The sequence below is a fragment of the Phyllopteryx taeniolatus genome, chromosome 18, assembly GCF_024500385.1.
Source record: "Phyllopteryx taeniolatus isolate TA_2022b chromosome 18, UOR_Ptae_1.2, whole genome shotgun sequence".
Lineage (NCBI taxonomy): Eukaryota > Metazoa > Chordata > Actinopteri > Syngnathiformes > Syngnathidae > Phyllopteryx > Phyllopteryx taeniolatus.
Genome location: NC_084519.1, coordinates 17,748,650 through 17,771,961, shown reverse-complemented (window position 1 = coordinate 17,771,961; position 23,312 = coordinate 17,748,650). Strand labels below are relative to the sequence as shown.

Sequence of the window (23,312 nt, the reverse complement as noted above, 5' to 3'; positions counted from 1 at the left end):
TGACCAACAGTTAAATACAGTAGCTAGTAGGTGTACGTGTTCGTCAAAAAAACGAGGCAGCAGTTTTATTCCTTCAAAATATATTTAATAGTTTTGCAACCCATGTACACTTTGAATATTTAGTTGCGTGATTTATTTTATTTTATTTTCCACAAGAGGCAGCCTGTAAACCACTGAGTTAAGAAATGTGGAAATTGGAGATAAATACAGTGGACCCCCGCATACGTTCAACTCTCGGCAGATTGCCTTGTTTCAATTTTTGCCCCAATTTCGTTGATTTTTTTGTTTTTGTTTTAAACTGGCAATTTATCCCTGCTTATTTAAGAATTTTTGGTGTTTAAAAAACACACACACACACGCATGTATATATATATATATATATATATATATATAGTAGGGTATCCCCCTACAAATAGCAAGGGGCTGTTGTATATGTAAAATGTATTTTATTTTTATTATTGTTTTTTTTTTTAAGTGTGAGGATTTGAGGAATTGGAATGAGCTGAACGGTTTGAAGTTGGAATGATTTCAATTGGTCAAAGTATGTGGACATTGGAGTTAAATATGTGAAACGTTTTCATTTGGGGGCGGGTCCTGCTTCCTCTGCGCCCGCTTAGGTTTAGCAGCCCGGTGGGGAAGCTTTCCGTGGTAGTAGCGAGCGGGGGGAGGGGCTCCATGGCATCACAGGGAGGGAGGGGATGAAGATGAAGAGGATGAGGAGCGCGTAAAGCCAGCGCGCTCGCTGGCAGCCGGCGGCTCGGGCGCATCGGGAAGACGACGCGGGGAACGCGGGCGCCGTGTAACTCGGCATGTGCGTGTGCGCCTCGCAGGTGACGTGTTCGACCCCAACGCGGACGAGTCGCCCCCCGACTCCCGCGGCATGGTCACCCCGACTCCCGCCGCCGCCCGGACCACCGAGGACCTCTTTGCCGCCATACACAGGTACGAGCGCGACGACCACGCTTGTTTTCTTTTCGTTTATTATTATTAAATAGTTATGCAATATACATAATGAATAATTGTCAATTGCAGTCATTTTTTTTGCTTATTTTAGGGACAAAATGTCTGCCAACGGAACTAGTATCAATTGACTTGGCAAGACTCTTAGAAGAAGAAGTCCAAACATTCTTTAAGATTTGCATTTCGGCATTCTGAACAGGATGAGCAGTTTTGGAAATGGCCGGCCGGATGATGGGGCAATGTTTTTCAATGTTGTCCCGTGCCGCATTTACAGATGAGTTTCATTGTTCCGTGAGCACACACGAGTATCTCAAATCATCGAAATGACTGAAAAGGCAATTAGCATCCCCGAAAGTGTTTGTTAATCAGGGAAATAGCACTCGATAATATTGTACTTTATAAACATAAACATTTCGTCGTCGCGTAATTCAATAGCAAATAAAGAATCTCCTTCTGGTGTGGGCAACTTGGCCACCGGGGGCAGTATAATACAGTCACCCAGCAAACGCTGAAGAGTTGCACTCAACTAGCTTGCGTGTTTGTTTTCAAGACACAAAGCGGGATTCTCTTGGTTGTATCTTAACTACTGTTGGCTTCGTACAGTGTGTAACCAGCTGACGCCGCGTTTGCTGCACTGCTGTCGTGTGCTCCATTTTGGATCCCTCGCGATTGATCTTTCATCAATTCCGCCATCAATCTCTGCAAAAGTCGCCGCGTTACCCTGCCTGGCACCCTCGGGCACGGTCGCCGTTCATCCCGAGCCGCCTCCTTCTTCCTTTTCTCCTCACCGTCCTAATTTACGACTGGAAGCGTTCATTTCCCGGGCCCGAAGACGACTGCCGTTTCATCCATTTTTAAGCAATTCGACACCCGGCGGGCTTCATCTGGGTTACAGGCCACAAGAGAGAGTGAAAGCAGCTTGTGTGCATTCTCTCTCTCTCTCTCTCTGACATACATTGTGTACGCTCTTCAAAGGGAGAGGGGGGGCTGGGGGCGGGGCACATAAATTTGTCATGCGGCGTGCCACTTTCTTTTTCACGCTCACGTGTCCGCCCGCAAGTTGACTTGCGCGGGGTTTCATTGCAGGGAATTTGTGCTGAGGATGCGCGCACACGTGCGAGATCTCCGTTGCTGTTTTAACCGACACAGCGGCGCCTTGAGATACAAGCGACCCCGCTTACATCTTTTTGGAGATACAATCCATCGTTTGTCCGTTTTTTGTTTGTTTGTTTTTTTGCTTTGACTTGAGAGCAAATATTTGAGATAGGTCGAGAACAACCAAAAGTGTGCGGCGCAAAGTCAACAAATCTTCCCAAAAAGAAAATTCGGGCTGTTGAATGGCACAAAGTACTGTCGAACTAAACATCAAAAAAAGAGAAGCACATAACTTTGCATTAGCTCTGTTAGCTTAATCCTAACATGTAATGGGAAATGCCATGGATGGGCTACCGAGTAGCATCTACGTGGCATTGTTACTGCACTTTAAAATGTGGTCACGGAACAATGTGAACTCCTATCTCAAGGCGCCGCTGTCGTCACATGACAGATTAGAGCACAGGTGTGAAACTCAAGGCGTGCGGGCCAGATCTGGCCAGCCATATCATTTCATGTGCCCTGCGTGTGCAAATCTCGAATTGTCTTCACTTTTAATAAGGTTAAGAAATTGCGAAAACCAAGCGGATGGACAAGAAAAAAAAACGGGCATCAGAAAATGTACACTTTATATGGAACAATATGACGATGCAATTATACAATCATACGTTTCAACAGTCATCTGAACCAAACCGTAACGGCAACGTGGCGCGCGGCAAAAGAGAATTTGACGCCGCTGGATGACATGCAATGACAGATTACAGTAACAACGAGGGAACGAAATTACATCACGTCATATTATGCTAATAGCCAGTGAACGCAACACGATTCCATCTTGTTTGGAGGGAGACGTAGTCGAGCCTTAGAGGAGGACGTTTGGAAAAGTAGCGATGCTATCCTTTTGCGCCCACCAGCCTTTAGCCCCTCGAGCGTGCGGCGCTCAGGTGTGCGGGCGCGTGCGACGCTCCGTTTACGAGATGCGTGCTTGCGTAAAGCCGGCGAGGAGCACTGCCAGCCCGGCGTGAGGGCAAATGTAGGCCACCGGCGCATATTGCACTTTGGAAAACAGTCCTCATACGTGCACGCGTGTCCTTCAGCTGCTAGACGGGAACGGCTCGCTTGCCCGCCCGCTCGCTCGCTCTCCGGAGATCTAATCTGAGGATTAGGGATTTTGTCTCACTGCGGCCTTCGTTCCTCCCTTGAGCAGCACAATCTGCATTTGTTGCGCCGCCAAGGGGGCGGGCAAAACCTTTATGCTCAGTGGACACCTGACATTTTCAAAACGATTGGACAAGGTCGCACATACAAGAGGTTGGAATAAATAACGTTAACGTTATTCATATGTATTATAATGAGTCACCATTTTTTTATAATATTTTCAAAATTTTAATGTATCATCTAAATTTATTTGACCAATGTTTTATTTCATCATTTACAAAAAAATAAATGTAACAATTATTTAATAAAATAAAATGTTTTACTATTATTTTTAGTATCTTATTTACAATGAATAAGTAAATTAAAATCATCAAAAATGTTTAATGCATGATTGTATATTTGAAAGTTTATTTTACCATTATTTCTATTTTATTTTCAATAAATGAATAATTTAATCAAATTATAAAAATGTTAAATGTATCTTATTTTGGAAATGATTTTACTAATAATTTTATGATGTGTGGTAAATTAATGAACAAGGCATTTTATAAAAAGGAAATTTTTTTTAAATATTTATTTTAATCGTTACAATAAATTAACCAATTATTTAATCAAATATATATTAACGATGTAGCTGTATATGTAAAATGGTATATGTTACTATTTTTTTATTTTAATATATGCAATATATATGTGTAATGGAACTATTTAACCAACCATTTAATAAATTGTATTCTTTTTAAATCTATGCATATATAAAATATATGTTTTACCATTTTTTTAAATGATTACTACCAATACATTAACCGTCCATATATTAAAAAAAAAACTTAAATATATATGTAAATTTGGTTTATTTTACAATTTTTTGTATATATTATTTGCAATACATTTATTCACCAACCATTTATACAATAGATAACAATATGTTTTTGTAAAATGGTTTATTTTACCAATATTTTAATGTATTATTTACAATAAACTAATCAAGCAAAAATGAAATATAATGTTGTTTTTAATCAATGTACCGTATATGTAAAAGAGTTTCTGTTGAATTTGACCACCTCTGTCTCTCCTTTCCCCTCTCAAGACGGCGCATGTAATTAGTCGTCCACGAGGACGCGACGTCCGCTGGCGCCGCCTCCGGATTAGCGTCCCCGGGACCCGCTGACATTAATAAGGCCGATTGGCCGCTAGCGCTTAATCCCGCGTTCGCCGCCGCCACATTACGCGCCGCACGTCGGCCGACGTGATTGCCGTGTAATCTTTTTTGGGGGAAAAGCCTCCACCAATGCGGCAGCACCGGATCGCGGTAGCGCATTACTCCAAGTAGGTCGGCCTCGCGCGGCTCACCAAAGCAACCGAACGGCAATCTGCTTTAGGAAATTGAGCGCGTGATCGGATCATGTCTTCGCTGGAGCCAATTCTCTCTCGACGACGCTGCCGTGCACCAGCGGCTCTTTCCCTACTCCATCTATCCAAACCACCTGTTATGGAGCAGTGGTTGGCCATATTCGACGAGATAACCACAATAACTTTACCGTAGATGTGCAATTGTGTGGTTGCATTGTCCAATAGGCACATTGCACAATTTTTGCACATTAAGTGTGGAATGATGCCAAACTTTGGACATTCTGATTTGAAGCGGTCTTTCGTCCTACCGCTATTTGCGGTCCGGACTGGTTCCTATCGCCCGTGAATAGCGGGGGTCCACTGTACAATGGAAAAATCTGCGACTCACTCAACCCTCAAAAAGTGAACCACGATACATAGCGAAGAATGACTAACTGTAATCTGATTATCGCTTTGGAAATAGTAAAGCTTTAGATTACTTTTGACTGAAAAAAGTGCTAGCAGGCTACTGACGCGCTCGAGTCCGCTGTGTTCGCTCTCCGCAGGTCCAAGCGGAAGGTCCTGGGTCGCAAAGAGTCTGAGGAAGACAAGCCGGGGAGTCACTCGCAGTCGCCCCCTTTGACGCCCCCCTGCGGGTCCCCAGTGGCGGCGCCGGCACCGGCGCGCCCGCCGGGTTCCATCCAGCGCCAGCTGCGCAAGTCGGCCACCAGCAGCGACACCTTCAAGGCGCTGCTCCTGAAGAAGGGCAGCCGCTCGGAGAGCAGCTTCCGGATGTCCGCCGCCTGAGATGCTGCGCTCCACAGACCCCCGCTCGCAGCGGACGCGCTCCGAGTGCGCCTCGCCGGAGCTCTCGCCGCCACGCAGCCCCCGAGGCAAGCGGGCGGCGGACGAGTGGCGCCGCTACGAGGCGCTCGCCCTGTCGCCGCCCGCGTCCTCGGCCTTCAAGTACGGCCGCTCGCGTACGCCCCCTTCGGCCGCCAGCAGTAAATACAACGCCCGATGTCGCATCCTCAGCAGCCCCATGACCGTCATCTGCGAACGCGACGGCGAGTATGCCGACGCCAACGGCACTTTATCGGACGACGGCGGGAGTTAAGGACTCCGTTCGGGTCGCCGGACTACGCCCGAACGCGGCTTGAGGTTTTGGGGGGTTTACAATTTTATGTTTGATTCTGTCGGTGACTTTAACCTGTCACAATTACAGGCTGTTCGGAAAGTCACTCTTGCGCCCTTTTATTAACACACGTGCTTCAGTGATGTACAGTGTTCGCCCGTTATATCGCAGTTCATCAGTCGCACCCCTGCCAAATCTCGTTTTTAGACTTTTCAGTGCTACCTTAACTTGCGACTGCTTAACTTTCGAGATTGAAGTCTGCCCAACAACGGAGAGCCGCAGTCGCCAACACACGTTCGGCTCTCAACAGTCACGCGCAGTTACTATTTTTCTTCATGAAAAACACAACAACAAAAATTTGGGGGGTTCTGAATGAATGATTAATGGCCTTTCAATACATTTCATTGGGGAAATGTCTTTGACATGCGAGTAAATTGAGAACAAATTCAACTCTTAAGTCAAGGTACCACTGCGCTTCCTGTGATGCCCACGCGTGTGGGGAAGGAGAGCCACAGTCGCTGATGCACTTTGCAGCCATTTATTAAACGGCAACAATGGGCACGCTTGCGCGGGTGCTGTTGTCGGCCACAGCCCGCATCCAGATGCTCGGGCGCATACTCTATGATGTCACATGCTGCCCCACCGGGCCCCGCCTCTTAAAGGCACGTGCATTTTCAACACATTTTACACTCGCAAATGTAATTTTTTCCACGTTCAAATACATTTACAATGTGTTTCAAAAGTGTGATGTAATAAGTTGAACTGTTTTAAATTACGGGACTTCACCGCGTGTCAATGACGATCGTGCGCCGTGACTTTCCGAACGCGCCGAACAATCAATTTCGCTCATTTCTGTTCCGGTTGGCTCATAAATCTCTTTGTCAATTGTAGATTTTGCACTGTGCGTAGTTGTCATCCTTTGTGTGTGTTTGTTTGAAAGAATGTTTTCCTTAAAATATTTTCAGAACTGCTCTTTTTCTTGTTGTTCTTTTGGTCGCCGTGGTTACCAAAGAGCTAATAAACGAACTTTACTCGGCTGTGAGCTGTCGTTGACCCTTTCAAAGTTTATCCTGACACACTTTTATATTGTTATGTATGTAAATAAATAGAAATGAATGTTTTAAGTCACAACTGGACTGCTTTGTCATGACTTTATTTTTCTCTTGTCTTCATTATCTGGTCAAAATATTGGATGCCTTATTCAGAGCAGGGTTTGCGTTATGGTTTCAAAGTAGGGTTTCAAAACAGGGTTAGTGCTTACAAGTAGGGTTGCAAAACGGGTTTAGGGACCTCAAAGTGGGGTTTCAAAATAGGGTTTTAAATTAGGGTTAGAGTTTCAAAGTAGGGTTTCAAAACGGTTAGGGTTTACAAGTAGGGTTGCAAAATGGGTTAGGGTTTCAAAACAGGGTTAACAAGTAGGTTTTCAAAACGGGGTTAGGTTTTCAAAGTATGGTTTCACAGCAGGGTTAGGGTTGCAAAGTAGGGTTTCAAATTAGCGTTTCAAATTTGGGTTTAAAACAGGGTTAGAGTTTCAAATTAGTGTTAGGGTCTCAAAGTAGGGTTTCAACACCGGGTTAGGGTTTCAAAGTAGAATTTAAAATTAGGGTTATGGTTTCAAAGTAGGGTTTCAAATGACAGTTAGGGCCTCAAAGTAAGGTTTCAAATTAGTGTTAGGGTTTCAAATTATGGTTTCAAAACAGGGTTAGGGTTTCAAATTCAAGTTTGAATATAGGGTTAGGGTTTTAAATTAAAGTTTGAAAACAGGGTTAGGGTTACCAAGTAGGGTTTCAAAATGGGATTAGGGTTTCAAAGTAGCAGTGAATACCCAGACTTTTCTGTTACAGTCCCTCACATTGCTTGAACGGTGACTGTAACAGAAAAGTCTGGGTATACACTGCCCCCCTCCCCCCCCCAAAAAACCACAAAAAAACAAAGGGACACAATGTAGGGACACCATGACAGATGGAGCAAAATTCTCCTGTACGATTTCATTTCAGAGCTGTTTTAACAACTTTGCTGTACTTCAAGAGAAAGACGCCTGTTTATCGGCAGCGCTGACATGATGAAAACACGAGAAAAGCCTAAAAATGGACAACGGCCGCATGATCAGCGCCCCCGCTGGTTCTTCGCATCTGTTATGTGCAAAGAGACCAAATGTCACGACAAGGATTCGCAAACAGCTGATGAAATTGTGTTGAAAAAGAAACTTGGGCTGGGTTATTTTGGGCCAGCGAGAGCATTTATTCCCACCCACCGCGCTATTATCAGAAACACATTTTAAAGGAAGTGTTATAAAAAGTCAGAAATATTTAGCCCACAAATGCTCATCATATCAAACACTTTTTTTGAGTGATTGAAATTAGACCCGCGTACGACTCCGTCGTCGTGTCATTTTCATCGTGGAGACTACTGGAGCAGTGAATTTTTCTTGTGGACTTAATATCTGTTTGCATCATATTTCACCATACATTTATCATTGGCCAAAGAGGACTGAGTAAAAACTGAAATGGCCGCTGCGCGAAAATGATATATTTGTAAAAAAAAAAACGAAAGAAAAAACTTATCAACCCGAGCGTTTTTCAAGGGCGCCGCCACCGAGCGTGCCGCACGTCACAGCTGGAGGTTGTGGTGGATGAACGCCAGCACGTCGTCTTTGGACAGCTTGTCGGGGTCCACGCGCGTCTGAGAGTCGTGCACGATGACGCCGTCCTCCCAGGCCCAGAAGAGACGCTCGCCGTGGCACACGCTGTCGACACAGGGGCACAAGAGCAGAAAAACAAAGCAACGTTTATGTCCGCGAGTATTTGGACGCAGTGGAGACTTACAGAAAAAAATGGGATTGTCCTAACATTATTACGATACCGAAGTCAACGGAAGTCAGGATATGAGGAGGAAAAAAACGACTACTAGAAAACTCGTAGTATTTCTGAGACATAACACGACAAGAAAAAGTATTGGGAGTAAGTATGAGGGAAAAAAACGACTTCAGAGAATCAGGTCGTAACATTATGAGAACAAAGTAGCATTTTTTTAAGATAATAAAGTTGTAATATTCTGAGGAAAAGTTGTATTTTTAAGAGAATACGATACATTGGTTGTAATACTATGGGGGGAAAAAAAGGATTTTTAAGAGAATAAAGTTCATATTTTGAAAAAAAAAAAAAAAAAAAGTAGTATAGTTAACAGAATATGAGAAAAAAGATATTTTTAAGAGAATTACATCATAAGATTACAATAAAAAGTTCTATTTTGAAGCGGATTATGTCATAATATTAGTTACATGAATAAAGTTGTCATGTTCTTGCATTTAGGATCCGGGAACTTCATCCATTTTAAGTAGCCTACCTCAATTTTTATGTAGGTGGGACTTTGGAATGGATGAATATTAAATGTACTATTTCTACAAAAGGTTTGAATTTAAAGATGCTAAAGTCTTATTTCTAATCTATTGAGGTGGTGTGTAAAAAAACAATAACAACAGGATGCGAGAGGAGCGGACGAGGACGGAACATACTGGAAAGGGGACGCAGCGTCGGCCGGTGTGTCAAAGACGGACTTTTTGGTGGTCTTGTTAAAGAAGTACTTCCTGTTGGAGGTTTTGCTGTACGCCATCATCCACGGCTCTGAAAAGATGGGAGGCGGCAGGGGACGGCTCAGCGGAAGCGCACACGCGCCCGCGCACAGCGGCGAGACGTACCGTTGGTGGTCTTGATGATGTAGAGTCCGGTGGGAAGGAAGTGTCGGTCGTCTCGGCCGGTGTAAGACAGACGTGGGACTCCCCCCGAACTCTTTGTCACCTTCATTTCTAGTCTGTGTCATGACAACATTTTAAAAAAATTAAAAAATTAAAATCAACAAAAGCAGACCTCTGCCAAGGCTCGTCACCTTTAAGTTTAAAGAGCGACCATCAAGGATGTTCAAATTGCAAGCGGTCGTCGTACCTGACAAAGATCTTCTCCATTTCCTCCAGCCTGTACACCTCCTTCACTCTGTTTGGGCCCAGACAATCAAAAAGAACACGTCAAAACCAAAACATGTGCAGATAGCATAAAAAAGTGGTTGACAGTCTTAACCCGCCATAGCGCGTTTTTTTTTTTTTTTCTTCAAACAATCTTTTGAATCGCTCGGGGGAGAATTATAATTTTTTATTTTATTTTTTACGGTCTCTGTATAACAAGACCACCAATGGCGGGTGGGCCTGGAACGCATCCGCTTCGATGGACTGAAGGCCTACAGGAATTACTCCTGGCTAGCTCGCCAGAGGAACAAACGGCACCTGATGGGGTTCATGTCAGGTCGGCTGGGCTTGGCCACCGCCTTCACGAACTTCTCAGCCATCTCGATCCTGCGTGACACACAGTACAACAAAACGTTCAGTCGCAAGGCCTCTCTCCATTACGAATATACGGCATTAAGTTGTTCTACCACCGGGAAAAACAAAAACATGTTGCTGTTACACACCAGGAAAAAGTAGCGGTTTAAGGAGATTAACGTTGTAATATTGGGAGAAAAAAAAAAAGGTGCATTTTTTTTAGGAATACATTTCAAATATTACATGGAAAATGTGTACAGTAAGCTGCATCATTTTTATGAGAACATAAAATTATATTTGACATAAAGTCATAAATAATGGTGGTATATAAAGAGTATTTTAAGGAGAATACAGTTCTAATATGAGCATTGTAGGAAAACAAAGTCTTAATATTCAGAGAAAAAAAATTATTTTGTTACATGCATAAAATTGCAACAGTACAAGAAAATGAAGCAGAATTGTACAGGAACGTTGATCGTATTTTAAGGAGAGGAAAAATTTAATACTATGAGGAAAAAGCCTTATTTTTAAGACAAAGTTGCGGTATGAGAATTTCATTGTTTTATTTTTGAAAACAAAACCTTAACATTAAGACGACTTAATACCACGGGAAAACAAAACATTTGTTTTAACATTTTGCCGATGTTATCTAGCGTTTGTGGCCTACTAAATATTTATTTGCGGCGAAAACGACGAGACCCGACCGCGAGGACGCGTTCCTCACCGCTTGTTGAAGTGCTGATCTCTGACGTCGGTGCCGTTCAGAATGAGCGCATCCATCACGTGCACGGCGTTGATTCGCCGCTGCGCTTTGCCCTGCGGACGGCGAAGCACATTTCGACACGGTGACGCCGGACTGTCGGCCAGGCGCCCGGCGGGCGGCGGGCGGCGCTCACCTCGCCTTTCAGCTCCTGCACGATCTCCACACTCAGCAGAGAATCTCTGGGCAGCTCCAGCTTGAAGTTCTCCAGCTTCCTCCAGCGTAAAGGCATCTTTCCGTCCCACGTGTAAATCTGAGACTTCTGCACGGGGCGGAAACGGAAGGCGCTTGTTTCTCTTGAATAGTTCAACTAGTAAAATGAGATCTGATGAATGAATCTCTATAAAAAAATAAGATCAATATTTCTTGTAATGTTACATTCTTTTCATGAAAATCTTTTTTGCTCACAACAGTGTGATTTGTCACGATATTGTTCCCTTATTTTTGTCAAAATGTGTTTTGTTTTTTCTCACAACATTGCAACTCTTTTCTGAAAATTCTGACTTTTTTTCTGACAGTAATATTTTTTTTCTCTTATAATAGCCCGACTTTATTCTCACAAAATGATTTTTTATTTCTGCCCAAAGTACAACTTTGATTTCACTTTCCTTCCGACTATTTCTCACAATGTTTCCGCTTCATTGATGTAGACATTTCTCTGCAAATTACATTGTTTCTTGAAAAATGACAACTTTATTCTCATAAAAGAACTTTTTTTTCCGAAAAATGTTATTTTTGAAATTATATTTTGAATATTTGTAATTTTTCTCCAATATTCTGACTTGATTCTAGTCAAACTATAATGTCTTTCTTTCTGGCAAAGTTCCTACTTCATTCTCATATAACTGCAATGTTAATACATGTTGTCGTTGCGTGCGTGCGTGCGTGCGCGCTCACGCCCAGCGTTAGAAGGAAGATCTGCTCCCCGCCTCCCACAATGCAACGGTGGTCCAGGACGTGACGCAGCTTTTCAAGTGTGCTGGAGTTGAGCGGCGTGATGCTGCTTTTGAACGCTTCCACGTCGGGATTCTGGAGCAGAAACGTCCCCATTTCAACGCATATAAATTGAGCCGTTAGCGCTTGATGTCACATCTCGACCGACCTTGACCAGTTCATAGAATTTGGACCTCGGGTCCGAGGACGCCGGCGTGACCCTGGCCTTGTCGGGCACCTGGGAGCAGACGCAGAACGCGTGAAGGCGGCGGGGGCTACGCGACGGGGATTGAAAAGTAGCGGCCCACTCACCCCCCAGAGCTTGAGACAATTCTTGCGTACGTCAGCTTGCCTCGACTCGCCGAGCGTCCTGCGGGGGCCGACACACTCGGTTGCACACAGAAGCCAAACGCACGGCAGTACGACGTCCGTCCGGGCGACAAAAGCTACTCACGGGTCTAAAACGAAGGCGTGGATCTTGGCCAGGGCTTTGATCTGGACGGCGCACAGGCTGGGGACACCAACAAACGCAGGTGTCAAAGTGTGGCCCCTTAACAAGAGTACGGTACTAATACAAGTTTGAGTAAAAAAAAAAAAAAAAAATGGTCAAATGGATTTATTGTAATTAACAAAATGGAAATATATTTAAAAAGCAATCAATTCAAAAAGCATTTTAATTCAATTACATCATTGATGAATTAATTATACTTAAATTAATAACGACAACAATTTTAAAAGGATGACTCATGATTAAAATGAACAATTTTACACATATATTTTTAAATTCTGAAATAGTTGGTCAATTAATTAGAATAAAACGACTAACAATGGAATGATTAGACTTGAAAGTCAGGCACCTCTCATTGGAGTTGACCATGAAGTGGTAGAAGTCGGCGTCCTCCTTGATGACGGCGAGGGGAACCACGTCCGTCACGTCCGTGTCCGCGTCCCGCAGCTGCTTGAGTTTCAGATTGACTCGGAACATGTACTCCCTGACGGCGTCCGAGCCCGGCTTTAAACCTCGGCACACCACGTACCTGCCGAGACGTGCGACCGTTGAGCAAAATGCAGTACGGAAATACATCTTCACGCTAAAGGTGAAAAGCAAGCAACACCGATTACAGCGACAGCTTGCTGGTTTTCATCGGCAAAACACGGCAAAAGTCGTACAATTTGGAGTTTAACCGACATTTTTTCTTCAAATCTTCTTGACTTCACTCTCAATTTCCACTTTAGCGTAAAATCCCAATTTCTAGACTTTATTCTCACTTGTTTCTGGAAATATTCCGACTTCCTTTTCCCAATAATTTTCCCCTTTAGTCTTGTCATATAATTTCTCTCTTTCATTCTTGTAAACACATCCAGTAATGCATCCATTTACTGAGCCGCTTCTCCTCACGCGGGTCGCGGGCGTGCCGGAGCCCATCCCGGCCGGCTATCGTCGGGCAGGAGGCGGGGCACACCCTGAACCGGTCGCCAGCCAATCGCAGGGCACATACAAACAAACAACCATTCGCACTCACATTTCTTGCAACCACGCATTCTTAAGCCGCCCAGCGAACTCGTTCATTCCGCGCCGTTTGTAACCTCAAACGCGCGTATGTCGGGACGCGCCCCGTATCAAATACATACGCAAACGTCATTTCCGCGGCGTACCTCTCGGAGTTGGCGGGCCGGCTGGTCACGGGTTTGAAGAGCGTGACGCGATCGAAGCAGAGGTACAGTAGGTAGACCAAACCCACGCTGAAAGGCGTGAAGAGATCGAAGGTTTTACAGACAAAATGGCCGCCTGGAAGAGAGAAAAGGCATCACAATGAGACCTTTAAGGGGCGTGGCCTAGTGAGCGACATCATGAGCACCGACAGCAACTCCTTTGAAGCGCTCTCATTTGTTCGACTTTTTTTCCCGTTCAACAATCGGCGACTGCGACTCTCCTTGCCCACTTTTGACAGCATCGAAGTAGTTTGTTGTTCATATTTCATGAACAAAAGTGTAAGAAACGAGATATAGACGTTTCGTATTCATTTTAAAATAAATGTTCATTTTGTTATTACTTCCGCTAAATCAATGAGTGTGGCTAAAAAGAGAGTTTGCGATGGAACAAAGCGGTCCGACCTGTCCTGAGTGTGGAGAGCGCGGTGAGGAACTGGCAGAGCAGCAGCTGCTTGCTCAGAATCTCCTGAAGGTTCTCCTGGCCTTCCACGGAGAAGCCCTGGCGTCACACACAGAAAATCATCACTCACTTGTGCGGCTGCCAATTGAAAACGGAAACAACGAACGCCGATTATTCACATTCACACCGATGGACAATTTGGAGTCTTCAATGATCCTTAAAGGTTTCTGGTTTCGGAGCGGGGTCGCACACTCACCCCGTCCGCCATGAGGAAGTGCAGCCCCCTTCCCTCGGTGCTGTCCAGCACAAAGTTCCGGAAGGCCGTCACGTTCTCCGGCCGGGTGATGTCGCCGTCGCCGTCCACGCCGCCTTCACCTGGGACGCGCAGACGTCAAAAAAATGACGACGCGAGTCAACAGCGGAGACCCGAGCTGCGTCCAGAAAGCATTCGCCCATTGCCGACGCCCGTATACTCGTGCTTCGGCTACAATTTGGAGGGACCAACCCGTAAAAGGCTTAGTGGTGGCATCGCCGCGCTTATTTAAGACTTTATTGGGTTAGGGGGAAAAAAATTCTAACCAATTTGTATTTTTTTTCCCACTACAATGAATAATGGCCGTCAATTTTCGGAATATTTTGGCTATTCGGGGTCCGGCCCGGTCCGATCCCTCGCCTAATAGTGGGGGTCCACCGTATAGGGATTTGTATCTAGTGGATTATATAATTCATAGTTCATACAGTTCATCTGATGGACCTCCTGTAATAAATATTGGACAAATGAATAAATTAGAACAACATTATATTGTTCTAAAAAGAGTGTATTTACAAAATTCAGAGAAACAAAGCACTTTATGTCCATCCATGCTGTGGTCTATAGATATTTGCGTCGAAAATCGTTTCTCGGTATCAGCAAAACGCGTCAGTGAAAGCGAACACGTGGTCGCTCGGTACCGTAGTAGGGCTCGAAGAGCTCGCTGGGCGCGGCGTAGAAGTCCTCCAGTTTGAAGTCGCACGGCCCCTTCAGCGTCATGCCGAAGCCTTTGGCGTGCCAGCGTCGCTTCCACAGGACGTACTCGGAAAAGCCGCCGGGCCCCGCGCACACGTCGCCGAAGTACAGAAGTTCGTTGGCATTGTCGTGCGTCAGAGGCTTCTACGCGAGACGGGACGACGGACGTCAGGTTGAGGCGACGGACGCGGCCGCGGTCGCTCGTGCGCACTCACCCCGTCGGAAGCTTTCGGGTCGGTGAACATGCGGTCGAAGCAGTGGTCGATGTTGGCCATTTTCATAGCCGCTCTGGAAACGGCGAACGCGACAAGTGATGATGTCACCCGCGCGCCACACAACTCCCGCCCGCTTGCGGCCACACACACCTGTTGAGGAAGATGCCTCCACGGATGGTCTCGTAGGGGTTGGAACGAGTGCGCGCTCTTCTCATCTCCTCGCCCTCCAGGTCGTCAAACACCGCCTGCACGCCAGCCACAATTGATAGCGACTTTTACGGAACGCACCAAAACGCCATTCGCACCGCTTACAGGCCTTGAATCCGAACTGGGGGCACGGACCGGCAGTTTACATCTCGTCCGATACACTCGCTATACTGCACGTATCTCTCCATCAATTTCACTCAAAGAATTTGAAGTTCAAACCCCCAAAAAAACCATCAGCCTCAAAAACCAAACAAATCTTGAACCGCATCAAAGTCTGAGGTGAACGCCAACAGAAACCTCACCTTGCACCTGAGAAGAGTGTGCAGGAGGTCTTCAGTGCAAAACTCGGTTTCGTCTTCGATCTTCATTTTTCTCTGTTAAAATAGATCAATAATTATACTCGCAAAACAAGGAAAACCCAGTGCAAATGAAGAACAACAACACAAATATTAAAAACGTTCCAGATAAGTACTTACCGCCCCCACTGCCATCCAGTCCCTCAGCTCGTCTGCATCGGGAATTTCTGTGGTGCATTCTGGGAACCAGTCCACTTTCTCTGTGGCGCTGGGCTGGACACGCAGACACACACAAAGAAGACAATTGGGAGAGGTCAAATGATGAATATACACTGTATTACCTATATTTGGTCAGATAGAAAATACAGGGGAACATAATCACGTCAATTTTTAGCCAATGAATTAGTTCTAGGCTCAAACTATGATAAAACCTTCACTAATAGTAGCGGGAACGTTTGCAGGAACAATTACACATTCTTAAGTCGAATAAAAGTGTGAAAAAGGGCTTCACCAAGGTGTAATAAAAGTCAAAAGAAGAAAACCTGCTCCCACTGACACGTTTCATTTCGATTCGGGTTTGACTTTGGAGGGCTATTTTGTCAGCAAAGGGTTCAACTTTTGTCGCGTTACCTCGGGTTCATCTCGCCAGTCGACATTGAGCTCCCCCTGGAAGCCCTGCAGCGTGAGGCCCAGGCCCCGCCTCCCCCGCTGAGTCGACGCCTCCACTATCTCCTTGCGTCCTTGGCCGAACTTGCCCAGACCTTCGCCCTCGCGGAAGCCCATCTTGGCCTGCGAGGGAACAAGTCCATCGTAAAACCTGCACATCTGGGTTCATACCGAGGTTCAATTGAAGCACATTTAACGTGGTTTGTAGACAGTCGTTCAAGTTTTCCAGCATGTTACTTAAATTTAAATACCCCGACATACTCCACAGTTGACTTCCTGTCAATCTCGTGCCCTCATCAAGGTTACCATGAGCTTCTGCGACACGCTGTTGTACATGGAGAACTTGGAGTCCTGCGGGGGTGAGTCCGTGTCCCCGGCGCGGAGCGGTACAGGCGGCACGGAGAATGCGGCTCGGTGCTCTTCCTGGTCGCTGAGAGACTCATTCTGGCTGGAGTCTGGAAAGGAAAACCATTGACTGACTCGATCCGGCATATGACGCAAATAGCTGCGAATCCGACAGACGGGCCACCTTGTCTGGACTCTTCGTCGGAGCTGCTGTCAGCACGGTGCCTCTTCGCAGCCAGCACGGGAGCCGGGTCCACCCTTCTCTTCATCGCGGCTGCTGCGGAACATACAGCAAGAAGCAGCCAACTTTTGACATTTAGCGTCAACGTATGCCGTGTAAACAAAACTATACACTATCGAAATTGTAAGTCCTAAGAAATAGTATTCGGAGTATGAGATAAATATACTCTGCAGTTTACATTCCGAGCTTGCAGACTATGTGAGTGCCATTATCTTGCTCAAAACAACACCAATGGTATTAATGCATCGGTTTCGACATTTAAGACTTAACTGCAATGACTGACTGACAGGACTAGCCAGCCAGCTAGCGATAGCCTAATAGTATGTGTCCGTATTATCGTGGCAAAGAAATCGCTCTTTTGGACTGTAGCCACAGCCTGCAAAGTTGATAACTCACACGCTGCAAAAGGTCATACATCCCGTTGATAGAATTACGCGAAGACTTTAAACAAAAACAAAAAATGTACTTGGGCGAGGTGACGCTGGTCCGCTTCGGCGCTCATCGGCGTTTACTGTCAAACGAAACTGCGTAACTTGAGCTGCTAGCTACATAGCATACGAGACAGCTAACATTTTACCGATTCAGGCGTAAACGCGTCACTTCCTCAGTCACAGTTCGTCGACTCCATACGGGCTTCAATATTCCGGCGGCAAGAGGAGGAACAAATGAAGCCTTTTAGTGATAGTTACTGCAAAATAGGTCGATGCTTCACTTGAAATTGAAATCCAAGGCAGCTTTATTTTCTTTTTTCGACGGGGTCCTTTTACTGTAGACGGGCGCAGGACGCGGGATGATGACGTCAGAGAAGCAACAAAACTGCCTGCATAAAAAATAAATCCCAGAAAGCTTCTTCTCAGTACTCCTGTTTAATTTTAATATTTATAAAAGTGAATTTACAATAACTAATGGCACAGATTTTATTAAGGCTTTAAAGTTATGGTGTGTGTCTTCCTCTTCAGAATACATTTACTACACAATTAGTAAATATTTGAAAGAATTTAGTTGTTTCCCTTTCTTTATGAAATATTTATTATATTAGTAAAGCTAATGATTTTAGAAAAGTATTTTAAAAAAAACACATATAATTGGAACACCCCCATTACAGAGTAAAAAGTTTTGGTTACTAAAGCTTGAAGAGAAAACAAAACCTGTATTTTTTTTAATTTTTTTTTATTTTTTTAGCCTAAGAATAACAAATCACCTGAACACGTTTGCGTGAATTTTTAACTCCACGTTGTGTTTGCCATTAAGCGATTAGCATAAGTGTAGTCTTGCATGTGTTCTGGATTGGACTAATCCTTCCTTGGCATCCAAGTCTGCCAATCCTGAGCTGCCTGTCAAAAGACAGGAAGAGTTTTCATTGTTGCAACTGGACGGACGACGCGGAAAATGTTCATTTTCTAACCCAAGTATTGCGTAAGAAAATTCCAAAAAGTAGCTTAACATTTTATTGGAATTATTTGAAGGTTCTTAACCATCATATAAGTGTAAAAAGAAGTGAAATACCATGTAAAAAAAAATGTAAATAGACTAAGACAAAACCTTTGAAGACAAAAACTTTGATTGATGGTGTAAAGAATGTGTTGTTTGTTAGCAAAATCTTCATGTTAGTGGTTTGAACGCAATTCAATTCTATGGACATTGTGGTGCTCCTTCTGGTGTCTGCACCTTGCCTTGGTCATCTGGTGGCAGTATAATACAGACATACGGATATACAGAGTTGGTTTTAGCAAATTATTAAGACCCAGTAATATTAGTGGTTCTTCTCAGAGGATAAAGAATATATGCCTGTGAGTATTGTTACATCATCTTTCTTTCCATGTCTTGCGCTACCATTTGTGGTCAAATATCTGTTCCTTAAAAGGGTTATAACGCCGTGACAATGATGGCATTCGTTAGCCCGTCCGTGAACAGACGAAGGCCTTCCCGTGCCACAATACGATCCATTTCCTGTTCTACGGTTACCATCACAAGTATATCCGGACGTCACCGCCGACCGCCTTGATTGTGTAATTTGGTGGCTGTTTTTGGACCATCTCCCCCAGGTGCATTAAATCCAGAGGGAGGCCTAATCCCCCGCTGACACCGTTGCCACGCACGAACGCTCCGTGGGTGCCACGCAGGCGAGCGGCTTACGCAATGGCGCCAACGCTCCACACTGTATATAAACGGCGTGTCTGTGCGTATGTGACACCGGGGCGAGTGTGTCTTCAGGACACGCACGAGCCAAAACTGGAGACGGGCCGAGGGAGAGGCACCGGAGGCCCTCGGCGTCGCCAAGCGGCGCCCCTGCCGGAGAGGCCTCGCGTCTGAAGCTCAAGGAGACCGCGGCAAGCATGTTTTGCTTCCGCATCCCTCGACTGACCCCCGGATACATTCGATACCTCCAGGTGCGTATTCTTCAGCGACTGGCCGTACGTCATCGGTCTTGGACCAACGGCAGCAATTTCAGTCGGCATCCAAACATCGTGAGTCTCAAGATCTTTGGCAGCGTCGTGGTTCACGCAGCTGATGTGGGGTCCAGCACTTGACTATTTTAGATAAGATGTGCATCTTTAATGCAAGAGACAATTCTCTTATGTTGAGGGGAAAAAAAAAAGAAATGAACTTTTGACATTTTGGGAATGTGGTAGATGTACTGTAGCTGACATGTTTCTCTTTTTCTTCACAAGAATGTTTCAATTTCAACCCAAAGATCTTGCAAATGATGCAAATGAAAAGTCTTGAGGAGAAACAGAACTACAGGACAAATCTTTGGTAGTGCAGTGGTTCACGTAGCTGACTTTCAGATGTCAGGTCCAACTCGTTGTGTAATATGAGTAACATGCAGTTAAATTGCTAAAATGTTTTTTTGTTCAATGCAATTATAATGGGCGTCAATTATCCGTGGATTTTGTCTCTTCGCCGTCCGGCCCGGTGCCCGCTGTGCAGTGGTTCACGTAGCCGCCCGCCGTCTCTTTCAGACCCAGGCGGCCCGGACGGCCCTGCAGAGCCGGGAAGGTCCCGTCGTGCCCCGGCTGGCGGTCCTGCTGGGATTCATGGGTGTGGGCGTGTCCGGGTACAGCTCGCGCCAACTGACGCTGCACTGCAAGCCCGCCAGTCGTCTCTTCAGATAAACAAGATGGCCGCCGGACGACCTCGGATACGCGCGCTGGAACATGATCGTTAACGGCAGAACCGGCACCAGGTTTTGCTGGTTTGGTAGTCTACATTTAAAAGTATTAGTGGCAAACTCACAACTTTAGACAACTAGAATTTTAATTAGCTTGCAGGCGCACCGTCCGAGAATAAATGAAATTGTTTGGATTCGTGCTCCCTTGTCGCTAGGCAGAATTTGTAGGAAGCCCCAAGGCGCAGTTTGAAAAATGATCGGACATCAGTCACCCTCACTTTGCTTTTTCCTTGGCAACTTGGGGCAGAAGGCTGTCATCTGCTGGATCCGGTGGGGCACTGGCCCACTTGCCCCAAATGCAAAATTGCCACACCTTTTAATGAAGTCTGTTTGGACAAAATCAAACAATGATTCATCATGTTTGGTCAGGTTACAGTCAGAATTAGTGTGAAAAATCACGCGCCCTATGTTGTTTCCATGGCAACTTGGGGCAGAGGGCTCCGCTGACCCACATCATAAAGAAAGAACGGTGATACTGGCAGCAACAGCAAAAGCTTGTTTTTCACCACAGCACCCTCTGCTGGATCAGGTGGGACACAATATCACTTGCCCCTGTACAAAATCGCAAACGGCTTTAGGCTTGAATTTAGGAAACCAAAAAAACCTTCTCGAGCAACTTGGGGCAGAAGACTTTGCTGCCCCACACAGCTGAGAAAGGACAGGAAGATCTAGCAGTTGGACAGATGAAAGCTAAATTACTCCCTACCACCCCAAAAAGACAATTTTACAGCAAAATATGTGCAAAAAAAACCCCCCAAAAACTCTCTCCATGCTGTTTCCAAATGCAAAAGTAGAAAGCTTTTTCCCACACAGCGCCACCTGCTGGATCAGCGGGCACAACCTTACTTGACCCTTTTGGCCCTAAAATCACCAAAGCTCAAAGCTCGCTGCATTAGTAGAAAACGTCGATATTTTTGTAGCGACTTGTCAAAAGTCTTTCGTCTCGCTGCTTACTTTGCACTCGTGTGCGTTTGTGCACATAGACCTGCACGTGACGCTGTGTACATCACTTTGATTCGCTGGACGAGATTCGTAGACGGCGACGCGGGGCGGCCGCTAGCTCCTTGTGGCGTGAGCTGAACCGGGCGACATCTGACTGAAAATTCCGCCGGATGTTGCCCAGTTTGCGTGCCGACGTCAAACAAGATGAGTAGAAATTTGCATTTGTGTGTTTTTTTTTTTTTTTTTTTGTAGGACGCAACAGCATGTGAACGTATCCGTGACGAGGCGTGTAAATGAGCGCTATAAGACGAGATTAGCAGGGAAGGAGGTCGGGGAGATCCTCTTAGCAAACATCCTTTTTAAGAGCAGCTTACGTAGCCACTGTATGTTAGGGGTCGCTGACCCTGAAATGGAGAAGAGCGCTACTGTGACGCAGCAAAAAAGAAGAAGAAGAAAAAAAACAACAACATAAAAACAAAAACATTTGACTGTGAGCAGATAATATAATCGGAACGTAATCATAATGTTTTTGTTGTTTAGTTGTTAATGAGTCTGTTCTGTTGAGGCTTTAGAAGGATTTTGTACACAAAAAAAAAGAATGCTAAAGGGATACATTTCAGTAAATTTCCCAAAACTTTCGATTTTAAGGAACTTTGGAAACTATTCCTTAAAAATTCCATATTTTGGAAATATTAGTAATTTGCTTGAAATTAGGAAAATATTATAGACTATAATATTTCAATATTTCAAAAATAAAAAGCAAGTAAACCACAGTGCCATCTGCCGGATTGGGTGGGGCATAACTCCACTTGCCCCAACGTAAAACTGCCACCAACAAAAAAAAAACATAAAAAATAATAACAGAACTTTGTGGTGATTTGAAAAAGCTTTATGAAAATGTGATGTCTGGAGACTAAACCTCAAATTGCTTTACAATGCTCAAAACATTATTTGGTTACATTAAATATATACAAAAACAGCATTTAATCACACTTTTTTTTTTTTTTTTAACCACAGCCACATCTGCTGGATCTGGAGGGGCACTTGTCCACTTGCCCCTAGTGCAAAATTGTCACAATTATCTGTTTCAATGGGTTAGGGTTCAAAAGTAAAGTATTTACTTTTCAAAGTAAAAAAATCAAACAATATTTCATCGTGTTGCTATTTTTTTTCATTTTGGACAGAATCATGCTCATTTATTTTTTTTTGTACAATTTCCTACTATACGGTATTCCCTTGCAATGCGCTTGTTATTTGCAAATGTTAACATTAAAGGATTGTACGAACATTAAAAGATTGTACGAACAGCCTTTGTACTGTGCATATTTGGATTAGTGTGTTTGTGTTCGGCTGCGACGCGATAGAGTCACAAAAATGTCCCTGTGGTATTTCGTGGTACGATCGCACTGTGCCGCGAATCGTGATAAGGCGTGTTCACTCGACTTATCGGTCTGTACAGACTGTATGTTTAAAGGGCAGATAAAGAACAGGAGAAATATGCGAGTAGCGCTTCATTTGGAAAAGATACGGACGAGCAAAACTCCAAAGTATTTGGGTCACACTGAAAAGAAAGAAAGGAAAAAAAACTATGAACAGAGATTAAAATCGTATTTTTTTTTCAAGAAACTCATTGTGTATTTTTTAGATTGAGAAGAATAAATGCAACTTTCTTCTCCTTTGAAGCGAAAATATACGACTTCTTACGCTGAATAGTATCACTTTCATCTTGAAGCTTTGTATCTCTCAAATAAGAATAAGAATTTCTTAAAAATATACTACTTTTTCCCTGAAAGATTACACTTTTTTTTTTTCCCTCGGGAAGTTACACATTCAGTCCCGGAATTTTTTTTGTCTTGAATGCATGCAACTTTTTTTCTAGTAAGATTGCAACTTTAATGTAAACAAAAGATACAATTTATTTTCTAAAAAATACAAATCTTTTCCTCATAATATTAAAATTTATTCTAAGAGCCTATTGCTATTTTCTTGAACATATACAAGCTTTTTTCTTCTATTACAACTGAAATCTCCAAAATATACGGCTTTTTTCCTCATAAATACATGCCATTTTTCTCAACTCCATGACTTTTTTTCTCAAAGAAAATCTCAGAATATAACAATTTGAACTGTATGTTACAACAATGTATGTTAAAATGTATAAAACAATCTTTCCTTGATAGTACACAACTTTTTATCAAGAAAATATCTTGAAAATTCACAAAAATATATGACTTTATTCTACTATTATTATGACTTTTTTCTCTAAGATCGAGGAGTTTGTTGTGGAAAATGATGAGTTGATGTCATATTTTTTTTGGGGGGGGAGGGCGGGGGGGGGGGCTGCCTCTAATACTCCTTCAGTAAAAATGTTGTTTCGCCCAGAGAAATGCAATCATTGGATGTCTTTTCGGAAACACAGTACATGAA

General features: G+C 44.2%; 2 protein-coding genes across 6 annotated transcripts in view; one reads left to right on the top strand and one right to left on the bottom strand.

Moving 5' to 3' along the window:
- The window catches only part of LOC133468379 (NHS-like protein 1), a 75,102-nt gene extending 68,289 nt beyond the window's left edge, over positions 1-6,813 (top strand). The window contains 3 exon segments of the mRNA XM_061754215.1: positions 831-942; positions 5,109-5,346; positions 5,348-6,813. Coding sequence (XP_061610199.1) covers positions 831-942; positions 5,109-5,346; positions 5,348-5,659 — 662 coding nt within the window. The 3' untranslated portion in view covers positions 5,660-6,813.
- Positions 6,814-17,553, bottom strand: cmtr1 (cap methyltransferase 1). Of its 5 annotated transcripts, none has more exons than XM_061754216.1 (24): positions 17,349-17,551; positions 16,715-16,807; positions 16,492-16,640; positions 16,150-16,308; positions 15,700-15,792; positions 15,526-15,597; positions 15,167-15,261; positions 15,017-15,089; positions 14,747-14,945; positions 14,052-14,170; positions 13,798-13,894; positions 13,339-13,471; positions 12,540-12,719; positions 12,137-12,193; positions 11,995-12,052; positions 11,852-11,920; positions 11,647-11,778; positions 10,886-11,011; positions 10,714-10,805; positions 9,954-10,022; positions 9,619-9,666; positions 9,375-9,487; positions 9,192-9,300; positions 6,814-8,423 (listed from the first exon to the last, which is right to left on the bottom strand). In XM_061754216.1, exons 2-24 carry the CDS (start codon positions 16,797-16,799, stop codon positions 8,288-8,290), a joined length of 2,463 nt encoding a protein of 820 aa, XP_061610200.1. In that variant the 5' UTR covers positions 16,800-16,807; positions 17,349-17,551; the 3' UTR covers positions 6,814-8,287. The 5 variants fall into 5 exon arrangements, with proteins under 5 accessions (XP_061610200.1, XP_061610202.1, XP_061610201.1 ...); XM_061754218.1 differs by having other exon boundaries at positions 16,715-16,804; XM_061754217.1 differs by lacking the exon at positions 17,349-17,551 and adding an exon at positions 17,168-17,305.
- Between the last annotated feature and the right edge of the window lie 5,759 nt (positions 17,554-23,312).

What these genes read in the sequence shown, in the direction of transcription:
- cmtr1 (XM_061754216.1), bottom strand. Translation starts at nt 16,799, where the DNA reads ATGAAGAGAAGGGTGGACCCGGCTCCCGTGCTGGCTGCGAAGAGGCAC. An exon ending in TGCAGGAGCTGAAAGGCGAG is followed by an intron (nt 10,806 to 10,885) that starts GTGAGCGCCGCC and finishes CGCCGTCCGCAG; the next exon opens with GGCAAAGCGCAGCGGCGAAT. An exon ending in CATCATCAAGACCACCAACG is followed by an intron (nt 9,301 to 9,374) that starts GTACGTCTCGCC and finishes CCATCTTTTCAG; the next exon opens with AGCCGTGGATGATGGCGTAC.